This window comes from Miniopterus schreibersii, assembly GCF_964146895.1.
Source record: "Miniopterus schreibersii genome assembly, chromosome: 9".
Classification (NCBI taxonomy): Eukaryota; Metazoa; Chordata; class Mammalia; order Chiroptera; family Miniopteridae; genus Miniopterus; species Miniopterus schreibersii.
In genome coordinates this window covers 41284592-41297936 of record NC_138118.1, presented here as the reverse complement: position 1 = coordinate 41297936, position 13345 = coordinate 41284592, and the positions used below count along the sequence as shown (strand labels likewise).

Here is a 13345-nt window from a genome sequence, read left to right as displayed (position 1 = left end):
GTCTGGGACCAGATGGATTTACAGGTGAGTATTACCAAATGTTCAAAGAAGAATTAACACTATTCTCCTCCAACTATTCCAGAAAATTCAAGAGGAAGAAAGACTCCCAAGCTCTTTTTATGAGGCCAGCATTATCCTAATCCCAAAACCAGATAAAGACACTACAAAGAAAGAAAATTACAGGCCAATATCCCTGATGAACATAGATGCTAAAACCTCAACAAAACACTAGCAAATCAGATCCAGCAATACATTAAAAAAATCATACACCACAACCAAGTGGGATTTATTCCAGGGATGCAAGGCTGATATAATATTCACAAATCAATAAATGTTATACATCACATAAACAAAATGAAGGACAAAACCCATATGATCATATCAATAGACGCAGAAAAAAACATTTGACAAAATCCAGCACCCATTTCTGATAAAAACTCTCACAAAGTGGGAATAGAGGGATCATACCTCAACATAATAAAGGCCATATATGACAAACCTAAGGCCAACGTCATACTCAGTGGTCAAAAACTAAAACCATTTCCCTTAAAAACAGGAACAAGACAAGGTTGTATGCTTTCACCACTCTTATTCAACATAGCACTGGAAGTCCTAGCCACAGCAATCAGACAATAAGAAAAAAGAAAAGGTGTTCAAATTGGAAAGGAGAAAGTAAAACTGTCATTATTTGCAAATGGCATGATATTCTACATAGAAAACCCTAAAGACTCCACCAAAGTAATACTAGATTTAATAAATGATTTCGGCAAGGTAGCAGGATACATAATTAACATCCAAAAATTAATGGTATTTTTATACACCAATAATGAAGTCTCAGAAAGAGAAATGAGAAAAAAAAAATACCATTTACCACTGCAACTAAAAAAATAAGACACCTTGGAATAAAGTTAACTAAGGATGTAAAAGACCTATACTCAGAAAACTATAGGACACTGAAAAAAAAAAAAAATCTAGAGGGAGATACAAACAAGTGGAAGAATATACCATGTTCATGGATTGGAAGAATTAATATCATTAAAATGTCCATACTACCTAAAGCAATCTATAGATTCAACACAATTCCTATTAAAATACTAATAGCATATTTCACAGAACTAGAACAAATATTCCAAAAATTTATATGGAACCAAAAAGACTCCAAATAGTCGCAGCAATCTTGAGAAAGAAGAACAGAGTTGGAGGGATCACTATACCAGATATCAAACTATACTAGAAAGCCATTGTAATCAAAACAGCCTGGTACTGGCACAAACACAGGGATATAGATTAATGGAACAGAACAGAGGCCCCAGAAAACAACCCATGTCATTATGGTCAATGAATATTTGACAAAGGAGGGAAGACCACACAATGGAGTAAAGACAGCATCTTCAATAAATAGTGTTGAGAAAACTGGTCAGATACATGCAAAAAATGAAACTAGACCAACAACTTACACACCATACACAAGAATAAATTCAAAATGGATAAAAGACTTAAAAATAAGTCATGAAACCTTAAAAATCTCGGAAGAAAACATAGGCAGTAAAATCATAGACATGTTGGGTAGTGAAATTTTTGCTGAGACATCTCCTAGGACAAGAGAAAAAAAGGAAAAAAAATAAACAAATGGGACTATATCAAACTAAAAAGCTTCTGCACAGCATTCGAAACCATCTTCAAGGTACAAAGGGAACCAATGGTTTGGGAGAACATATTTGCCAATGACACATCTGATAAAGGATTAATTTCCAAAATATACAAAGAACTCATAGAACTCAACACCAGAAAGACAATCCAATTGAAAAATGGGCAAAGGAACTGAATAGACACTTCTCCAAAGAAGACATACGGATGGCCAAGAAACATGTGAAAAAACACTCAAAGTCACTAATCATCAGAGAGATGCAAATTAAAACCACAATAAGATATCACTTCACACCTGTCAGAATGGCTGCCATCAAGAAATCAACAAACGACAAGTGTTGGAGAAGATGTGGAGAAAAGGGAACCCTAGTACACTGCTGGTGGGAATGCAGACTGGTGCAGCCACTATGGAACACACTATGATAGTTCCTCAAAAAATTAAAAATGGAACTGCCTATTGACCCAGTGATTCCACTTCTAGGGATATATCCTAAGAATCTCTAAACCCCAATCAAAAAGAATATATGCACCCTTATCTTCATAGCAGCGCAATTTACAATAGTTAAGATCTGGAAACAACCCATGTGTCCATCAGTAGATGAGTGGATAAAAAAGCTGTGGGACATTTACACCATGGAATACTATGCTGCTTTAAAAAAAGGATCTCTTATCCTTTGGGACAGCATGGATGGACCTGGAGAATATTATGCTAATCGAAATAAGCCAGTCAGAGAAAAACAAATATCACATGATCTCACTCATATGTGGAATCTAAGGGACAAAATAAATTGAGGAACAAGATAGGACCACAGACATGAAAGCATGAGACAGACTGACAGATCTCAAAGGGAAGGTGGGAAGAGGGCAGGAAGAGATTAACCAAAGAATTTATAAGTATATATGCACAGCTCAGGGACACAGACAATAGACAGGTGAAGACCTGAACTGGTGGGAGATAGGAGGATGAGGGTAAAGGGGAGAAAATGGGGATATGTGTAATACTCTCAACAATAAAATAAATTAAAATAAATAAATACATAAATAAGTAAATAAAACAGAGCTCAAAGCTTCCCAAGGAGGAAAGCAGAGAAGTATATCCTGGTGATTTAGGGAGAAGAATGACACTTAAATGTATCATTAAAAAATGCTTCTGTAAAAAACAGTTGGGACCGTTTGCATTAATTGTGACATCTAAGGAACTAAAGATTTTTTATTGTTTATTTTTTTAAGTAGAAAAGAAAACAAAAGGAAAAGCTTTTGACATAGTGTCAGGAAGTCACAGACAAGGCCCATCTGTAGCAAAGGGAGGTTGGGTATTTGGAGAAATAATTCCACTTGTGGAATTGTTCTTATGAACTTTAAGCTTCAGTAAAAGAAAATAAAAATCACTGAGCTGTGTTTCATGTTTAAGACACCTGTCAGAACCTTATCTCTCTTGGCACTTCCCAGATAAATGTGTGACATGTGTGACAAGTGTTTTTGTCTTCACAAGTGAACCAATGGGTTTGTACTTAATAGGCCCAAGGAAAAGTCCTTCTCTTCTGAGAAACTTGAGGCACAAGCTAAAGACAGCCATTTGAAAACACTTCAAAACATATCACATATGAATTAACACCAAGGCAAAGAAATATGACCAAATAAATGTAAGCACAGGGATGATGAGGCCAGCAACCAAATAGTTGCTATGTATTGCCTGGAATCCAAAATTGTATTAAAAGTTCTTAGTAGATAGCCCATAGAGGAGCATAGAAATCATAGAACTAGAGACCTTCAGGAATCTTTGAATTCTTGAACAACTATAACATTTTATAAATGAAAAAAAAAGATGTAGCAAATTAAGTGATACTAAAGAAACAAAGGGTAATGGCTGAGTTAACAGTAAAATGAACAATCCCTTGATTCCAGGCTAGTTCACAGTCATTCAGTCTCTACTTCAGTCTAGTTTTAATGGAGTAGGCAGCATAGTTATCCTGAGAAAGTCACATTACATCAGATCATAGTTTCACATCACTATGGTAGCAAGTTGACATTTGAGACTCACAAGGTGAGCAGTACATTCCCAGATTCACGTAAACATTTAAGCATGATAAGGTGGGACAGAAATCCATCACTATGTGAAGAATGTAGGGAGTGCAATGGTTTATCTTCAACTCATTCAAATACATATTTTTTCAGGCTATATTAAAGATTTAGCTTCATCACAATAAATAAGAGAGTGGCTGCATATTCTGTGTAGAATGTAGTCACAGAGCTCTCGTAATTATCAGTTCCCCTGTTTTATAGGAGAAACACGTAGAAGAGTGAGTTAAATCAGGAAAGATTTCAACTCATCCAATTTAAGACATGGCTGCCCTCATTTGTGGCTATCTGTAGGCTGCTAATGTGTTATGAGAACCTTCTGGGTGGACTGGGTGGGGGTGCTGCAGGAGGTTTTCATAAACTTTCAGTCCTAGAGTCAACATCTGAAGTCACGACAACCCTCACTAGACATTTTTCTATATCATGAGGTACAGAAATTCTGAGAAGTTTTAGAAATCATAGTCATCTCTGTTAAAAAGATCAGAATATGAAAGCTTAGGTGTTGGTATACAAAGATAAAACACTGGTACCTGCATGAAAACTGGTGTAAAACCAATTCTATCAAATCATTTTTTTTTCTCTCAATCAGTTATCATTTCTTTTATCTTTGGATTTATTTCCCCCTTCATGATATTGACATGGAAATAACAAAAATGAGCTCTACAGACAGGCAGAAATTAACATAAACATCTAGAAATGTCATCTGGAAATCACAATAGTGGAATATTTTATTTCACCTTTTCTCCTGGAAAAAAAAAAGCCTCAAAGTAAGCTCAATGCCTATTTAAAAGATTATATTTTATATAATCAAGAGGCTTATAGAAAGATAAAGTTAAAGGCATTTTATAAATAGAAGTATTCTTTTGGAACACCAAAATCCCAATTTTTTTAAATGAGTTAATATATATTTTGTTTCTGTTTTCAAACATATCTAAAATAATCATTTTTCTGTTTTTAAAATAACCTATAACCCCTAGGCAAGAATTACTTTCATTTAAAGTTTCTTCCTACCTTTCTTTATTTTTTTAAAAACTGTTTAACACATAGGTTATGTTAACATTTGTCCTTAATGATGGAGCCAAGCCAAGAATATATTATCAAAGTTCTGTGAGTTAACACACTGCCTCCAGAGCTGTGATATTTCTTAATAATTAACAGCCTCTAAAACAAGCTAGTCATCATTTCATGATTAAGGGGCAGAATTATAGGTATTTGCTTTGGAAAAAAGTCTCAAATCCACGATTAAAAAGAGTAACATTGACTTTTAAAAGCACTGTTCATGCTGATTTCAGAAGCACTGTTTAGAAGATGACAGGTATAATTTTCTTTACAATACAGATTTGCAGGGTCTTTATTGTTGCTTTAACTCTTTTTGTAACACACCATCTTTGCTGGGTTGATCAATACAGCAAGGGCCTCTGGATAATACTACAGAGTGGAAGACACTCCACCTTGAACCGGTGACTAAAATGGAAATTTGTTGTTTAATGAAAGTGAGAGATTATTTTAACCGTGAGGGACGTGTGAACATTTAGACATGGAAGTGTTTATATACTAATATTTGAGGAAAATATGAAACGGCAGGGAGAGCCTGTTCCTGGCCCGATCCTATTCTAGGGAGACAGAGTGCAGTGTCTGTGCAGGGCAGGGAAGGTGAGGGCGGAGAAGCAGAGGCTCACCTGTATTCTCCAAAAGTGCCATCGTCTTCCTTCATAGGCTGGATTTCAGGGTCAGCATGGGCATCTTCCTTTTCTTTAACTAAAAATTTCAAAATGACATTCTTATCTATTGCTCCTGTGCTTCCTTATGCAAAGTTTTTAAGAGTACACTCTCAGATCTATGCAGTGGAAAACACTTCTACACAACCATATAGGTTGTATAACATTAACCCTATAAGGAAAGCAATGTCAAACATCATGACAGCAAGACTCGGTTCATGCATTATTTCCTCCGGTAGAATTCAGGTACCTTCACCCTCTGCCTGCTGGTTGTAGGTGTTATTTCAGCACCTATGACCTATGTGGAGCCTAAGGAAGCAGAGTCACTAATATCTTCAAAGCACAGATTAGTTTACTTCCACCAAATGTCTTCTGATCCTTGACAATGTTTAGGCTCCCATTAGATTAAAAAAGAGAAAAATTGTTTGAACAGAAAGTCCAAATTTATGGCTCTGTAAAGATATACTTATTGATATCTACATGACTTACCCTCAAGATTTCTTTTTACTTCAATGGATAATTATACAGTATTATAGGTAATTTTAATCTTTATTTCTTACCTGGATATTTACCACCCTTGTTTCTTCTGATGAAGCAAACAATCAGCAAAATTAAGATAAGGAGAGCAACAGCACACATTAGACCAATAAACCAGCCTTGAGTAGCAATGTCCACCTGTCGGCTTGCCATCGCTGGAAAACAAATAAATCGTGTTAGTGGGAGTGAGTTAAGGGAGAGATGAGAACTGTTGTAGTCTTTTGTATACAAAATTGCCATAGTATATAAACTTATATATTTTACATGTGGCCCCAAACTGGAATCTGTCAATTATCAACCAGGTGTTAGATAAATACTTAACTTTGAAAAATCTTAATTAAAACAATTCAAATAGAGAAATCTGAATGCTAATACCATTAAATGTTAACAAATTCTGCTAACATTGTGTTCACAGTTATTTCAACTACGTAGTCTCAGTGGAAATATAGTCACAAACAAATTAACAGATTTACTGTTTATAATATAAATTGTTCATTAAGTACCATGGTAAAAATATAAGACTGAATTTTAAATGGAACAGAATGTATACATTTAATGGAGTATTTTTCTTTCAAAGGAACCACTTTAGAGGCTAAAATATCATTGCAATGATGCTGCCATTTTCCAAAATGTTTTGAAAACCTGTTAAAAAAGAACACTTTCCACTAAGAAACCTGTCCATATAAGATAATCAGACTTATTATTTTATATATCAATTTTCACTCAAAATGTTCCTTAGATTTGTCATTCATCTCCTTTGTTATTCATATTATTTATAAGAGATGGTTCTGGATGACTTTTCCAAATTTCTGAAAAATCCAATTTATCCTCAAGAGATCAATATTCAATATTGCTTAGGATCCATTTAAAAAACTTTGAAATACTGATCAGTGGCATCATTACTGGAATAAGTGACCAGTTTAGAGAGAAAATACTCATTCACATGTATACATGTTCTTTAAGTCGTAATCTATTCTGTTTGAGTCAATAAATGTGAAGCCTCTTTTTCAACCAGTGGCAGTGTGCAAATCTCCTAAGAAAAACATGGAATAATTAGCATTTCTAGTATTATTCAAAAGTGTCAATCAAATGGGACAAAGTGCAGCATCACTGGCTATTCAGACATGCCCATGAGGATTTGTTTAAATAAATCGGTATAAAGCTTTTTTTTAAAAGGCCTTTTTCTCTTTTGACCATAATCGAGATAATCAAGATTAAAGGTTTCTTCTTTTGATTTATAAGCATGCCTCTGTCTGTCATGCTTTTAATTTGACTGGGTTTCTTTTGAATACATTTAATATTATTGGGTTAGGTGTATGTGATCTCTGGATGCAGAAATAAGCACGGCTACATGTATCCTAGGTTCTGATATATGTGCAAAAGTGGCACCTCTTGCCTTTTTTCTCCACAAAAAATATAGGGAGAACAATGAAATGCTTAGAATCAAGTGTGAAGAGGAGTGTGAAAAATGTGTGGATGTGTGTTTAAGAAATAAAATGAGAAGAGGAAATACATTATCTGGAATATAAATCAAATGCCAGTAGCCTTTCCCCTTGTGCCTCATTGGTGAGAGGGGTTTTGTATCATAACTTGATACAACTGAAGCACCAGTACAGACGGTGCTCCCCTTCCACACACGCACCACAGTGACGATGCAGATGAAGACGGTCATAATGAGAGCTTACATTTTGAAACTCTGACTATCTGTGAGGCACTGTGCTGGGAGAGAAAAAAATCTCATTTAATCTTCACAACAATCCTTTGAGATAAGCATGAGGAATAAATCCATGCCCAGAGAGGGTAAAGAACTTGTCCAAGAGTTAGAATTCGACCCGAGTCTGTCTGACTCCAGGGTACGTGGTAGTAGCCATTGTGCTCTACTGCTATGCCTCCCTGAATACACACCCAGACATCAAACCTGCAGCAGTCTTTACAACAATAAAATGCTGCAGGGACTTTCCATTCTGAGACAGGTAAAAATATTTTAGATGCTCTATGGCAATATATTTCTGTCAATTCTCACATGGTCTTTGTGTGCTTTTTCTTCAAAACTGAACCCAAAACCAACTGGTGTAAGTCTATTGAACATTTGATTGAAGTTATAAAGAGTTTTTAGTGTGCTTAACGATTTATAGCCTTGTCATAAGTAGTATCTACATTTACATTTTTTCCTCTAATTAAATGCAGCAGATGAGGGCAGAATGCAATGAGATACTCAAGAGCTGGCACTGACACTGTCTTATAAAGATGGTGACTGTCAAGAAGGAACTGCCTATGGCAGCCTGCTACTATGCAACTATGCAAAAAAAGGGACATCCAAATTCACCTTGAATTTTTGCTAAAGAAAAAAGTACCACATATTTCACTACCCCATTATTTAAGATTAGGCAGACACAGAACGTTAATAGGTGCGTGTGTGTGCATACACACATATACATACATACACACAGAAGTGCACCAGAAGTTGATATAAAACAAAAATTATGTGAGTTAAAATCATTTCTATCGATTTCCTACCCATATAAGGAGGGCTCTAAAACCCACAATGACTATGAAAGACTTCAAGTCTTCCCAGGGCATTTTAAAATCATCTTAACTACAGATGATTTTATAAACCCAAGTCATGGCCACCATTGTGCATCACACACACACACACACACACACACACGATGAAGCCTGTGGGGCTTTTTCTTACTGAATTCTATTTTCAATGGGTGGGTTAGTGATAGGATTGGTAGAAGAGAGAAAAGATTTTAAATTTATCTAAAACTTTTATAATAAAATTATATTCATGTATTACTTGAGTAATTCAGAAAGCCATAAATTAAACAAATACACAAATATTAAGAATATCAAAAAAGAAAATAAGCCAGAGGAATGAAATTTGCTGTTTCTTAGAAGTTAGTTTTGATAACTGTCTCTTGCTATGGAATTGCTTGTTGTCTCATGGATAATCTGTGCTCTGTGCTTGTAGTTCTCTGAGGAAAATGAAATGTTCTGAGTACTTAGAATAATAAAATAAACATGGAAGAGACAGTGAGACGAATGGCTATGAAGAATCCATTGTATAATAAATACCCTGTTCTGTTAAAATAGTTAAAAATGTATAGAAAGGGAAAAAATTACCTTGGCTAAAGTTTGGAGGCAGGTGACAGGCCTCAGTAAAAACAAATCTGCTTGAAATCCTTTGTGATATGACAGAAGACGACATGGGTAGTTGAGGGAAAGAGGGGAGAAGGCAGGAAGAGGAGGTGGGGTCCTATCAGGAGTGTGGGTGAGAGGCACAGCATCAGGACACCGCCCGCAGTTCTGTTTGATTTGGTGTTCAACTTGTGCCACAGGAAAAAATTAAGAAATATATCTTAAAAAACTCAGACTATCAAAGGCAGGGATGGTGTCATGTTAAGAAGATTCATGAAACAAGCATAGATGAAAGTTGAAGACTCAAGAACAACTCAGAGAAGCAGCTATCCGACTCAAGAAGAACTCAGAGAAACAGCTAATTAATGCAAAGTTAAAATTAGCCCTAGTGGTGTGCTTCCCTGCCCAGTACTGACATAGTCGCAAAGCCCAGCAAGGAGGGGGGAGAAGCAAGAGCAGCAGAAGGCGGTGCTCTGACCCCGAGTTAACCAGCGCCAGCGGCCCGCGGGGCAGAGCGAGGAAACGGGGAGAACAGGGGAGCTGCGTTTATAACACATATCTGCTCCTGGAGGCAATACACTAACTAAGGTTGCTAGGGTTTTATCAATATTTACTCTTTTTAATAGTTACGTTTATATGTAAAAGGTGACAATAACTGGTTGTGGCCTTGTCCTGTTTCTCCATTGCTGGCACACGAGAGTGGCTCACTCGTTATGACTGCTCATCTTGAATCACCTGTCAGCTGCAGCTGGAATTGTAGATATAGCAACACTTAAGAATTTCTATTTTTCTAAAGGGTTTGCCGTCTGTCCTATAAAAGGTTTTATGGGTGGAATATAACTCTAGCTAGGTCTGCACGCTGGGAGTGCACTGGACTGTGGGTCCACAAGAGCTGGGAAGACTAAGTGGTTATTTCTGAGACCACACATTTCCCTTTTGTGTGGACATCTGTGACCCTGAATTAGGGGGTAGGCTGAGCCTCTAACCCAAGCTCTCCCACATTCTAGCTGGGTGACAAGCAGGCCCTCTATCTCGCATTACACATCACAGACATGATGTGTAAGTGGGTAATAACTCTGCCTACTTCATAGGATTGTTGTAAGGACTGAATGAGAAAAGCCATGAAAACCATTCTCCTGGTATAGATTAGAACTGATTTAATGCTAGTGCTGTTATTATTACTAGTATTCTAGCTGTAAGTGGACAGAATATCTACTTGAGCTTTTAGTATTTTGAAATTAAAAATTATCAGTAACAAGCATCTTGTAACACTGTCAATTGATATTCATCTTTTAAATTTAATACAGCATTTTCCTAGAACTCTGTACACAAATGGATATGAAAATACAAAGAACAGAATAACAGAAAAAATTTTCTTTAATATTATGAATTTAGCACATAAATACTGAAAAATGTAGTTTAGTAAATTATTATTACCTTTGGTTTCTCTTTCTTTTTAGAAATCACTTTTGATTGTATATTTTCTAAATTATAAGAAATGACTTTAAAATCATAATGCTTGGGTAATAAAAGACACAAAAAAATACATTTTGCCTATAGGTTCTACAGGAAATGCAACATTTCCTTAAGAATGCATGAAATGACTGAACATAACATGTATGAATCACAAAATGAACACATACCACACAACCCTTCTTTAAATTTAAGTAAGCAGGGATTGTTTTTCACCTTGTGAGTAAATATGAATATTTTTTACTCTTATATGAACATTTCTTTTTAATTTTAGAGACTTTAATTATCACATGTGTTCTGATAATGTTCAAATAACTAATACAGATACAGGCAGTCAAATATGGTGTGATAACAATGAAATACATAAACTGAACAATTTCTTGTTCTATACAAATTTAACAATATTCACATCAGTTGTCTAACCAAACTGCAGGGCTCTGCTGGGTTATAGTCCATTTTGACATGAACAATTGTGACTTTATCAATGAGTTATTTCAGCTTCAAAAGCATTTCAAAAATTCCATTCTAACTAGGAGGGAAAGTTCATACATGGAAATGATGTGAAAGATTGAATTACCTAAATAATGTAAGTTAAGAATCATATTTAGCTCTGTCTTTGTAATGGTTATGGCAATATGTGATTAGAAGATGATTTGTTCAATTCTGTAATTCATTTGATATAAAGAGCCAAAGACAATAAAAACCCATCTCCCAACCCAACTGGACCCCATAGAAAGACATTCATAGGCCTTTCCATAGCGGCACTACTGGCCGCCATCTCCAGCTGGAGTGTTCAGTGGCTTCACCTCTGAGCATGAGCCAGAACTGGCATGGTGTGCACCTCACCTGGGCCTGTCTCAAACACATCCTCTGAACTCACAAAACCAGAGTCCCCCTCAGCACCAACTCGAACTTTGTATGCTGTTCCTGGCATTAGACCCTTTAACCCAAAGAAGCTCCGAGAACCATTTACAATTTCTTTCCTCCATTCTTCTTTGCCTATGGAAATGTTGCAAAAACAATGAATTATAATATTTTAAGGGACTGGAAGTCACGTAAATGCTTTAAGAAAGAAAAATTCTTTATAAGCTAAAGACAAAATCTAGGATGCGTAGGTATATCATTTTAGGTCAAGTCAAATAAATCAATTAAGATGAAGAACTACAGGAAAGTGTCCTCAAGAAAAATGGACTGAGTGTCCAGATTGCAATATTTTGTACGTTCCCATTGTATTAAATCTTCTTTTTAATACAAAGAAGACTTCTTTGCCTGCACCTTTCTTTATAACACTATTGAGTTTTTCTATTAATGTGTATAAAAAGAACTGTTAAATGAACTTAAATGACTTAAATGAACTTTGGGAAGAATTTCTTTTAAGATTAACAAGATTAATCTTTTAGTAAAGTTAAATGCTTTCAAACTTATCCAAGTTATAGATTTAACCTTTCCTGAATATTGGTTTTCCTAAAGGAATAGTTATTTATGAAAATATTTATTTGCCTGACAAAGGCCTAAGCAGAAAGTTGGACTATGTTCACATTTCATAAGCACATTCCGTGGCCATCCAGCTTGTTAGGCGCGGAGCACACTGAGTTAAGGAGGCGGCTCTCGGTTTTCATTAACTGCTGGAAGTTAAAGCTGCCCCATCTCCCTTTGGAAGTGGCAGAATGTAAGTAGGGAGCCTGATTCAGGAATACCTCAAACACTGACATAAACGTGGTGATTTTCTGCAGTCTGATAAAATTCTGTTGGGCAGTATCAGCAAAATGACTACTTTAAGTCAGTTTGATTTCTGATACTTCAAGGCCCAATTTGAACAAACTTTTCTCCTTTCCTATTATACTTACAAATATAATTATTCATTATTACTCTTATTTACATGTTGTGGCTATAGAACAGTTTTAAGTACTATGATATGAAAATAACATATGCAATGGAACTTACTATATCCCTTGTTTTAAATAACAGGAACAAAACAGGTTCTTTGTTATGTATAACATATATAGATTGAGGGTTCACAATAATATTTTTTTGTAGATAAATCGGATTCATTTAATTGGATCAAGTTATTTTTCAAGATTGTTCCACAGTAAATCCTTTAAAATGTTCTTAATCTTATTAAATGTATCCCCCAAATTAAAAAACGGGTAATGAAGTTGTTTCTTACTGCCAGCTACACCATATTCAACATAAAAGTTGATATGCTCTGGTCCCTCATATTCCCAACTGATATTGGCATAGGTCTCAGCAGCTGCGACAGTAAGTTTGCTGATCCTGGGATTTACTGCTTGAAATAAATATACAACAGAAAAATAAAACAAACAATCAAATTGCAACACCATACACACAAATATAAAATAAAGTACTCTGAAACTGTGCAAATAAAACTGAATTAGAATTTACTGCTGAAATTTAGGGTTCAGTCTACTTCACTTTCATTATAGACAGGTTTTTCATTTATTAAACTACAGCATTAGGACACAAATCAATAATCAGAAATAGTGATGCACAATGTTAAAATTTACGAGTTCTATTATATGGGTCCTGAATAATGTGAACTGTTGTCCATTAAACACAGTCCCAGGAAACATCAAAGTCTTCATTTACTGATATATGAGGGTGTGTGGGACAGCTGAACAAAGCCGGGGGCAGAGGTCACAGACTGCAAGGTAAAACCCAACACTAGGTGGCTACTTTTCAATTCTATTTATCATCTCAATTGGGGTCTTTAAACAATTTGTGTTAGGGTG

At 35.5% G+C, this 13345-nt stretch overlaps 1 protein-coding gene across 5 annotated transcripts in view; it reads right to left on the bottom strand.

Annotated features, from left to right (window-relative positions):
* The window catches only part of NRCAM (neuronal cell adhesion molecule), a 323274-nt gene that overhangs the window by 10976 nt on the left and 298953 nt on the right, over window positions 1-13345 (bottom strand). For 3 of the 5 annotated variants that reach the window (XM_081146725.1, XM_081146726.1, XM_081146727.1), the window contains 2 exons: window positions 6005-6136; window positions 5406-5484 (listed from right to left, as the gene is read on the bottom strand). In XM_081146725.1, the coding sequence (XP_081002851.1) occupies window positions 5406-5484; window positions 6005-6136 (211 nt within the window). Of the gene's footprint in view, window positions 1-5405; window positions 5485-6004; window positions 6137-11441; window positions 11595-12762; window positions 12880-13345 lie in introns of all 5 variants that reach the window. The other 2 variants (XM_081146728.1, XM_081146729.1) reach the window with 2 other exon arrangements.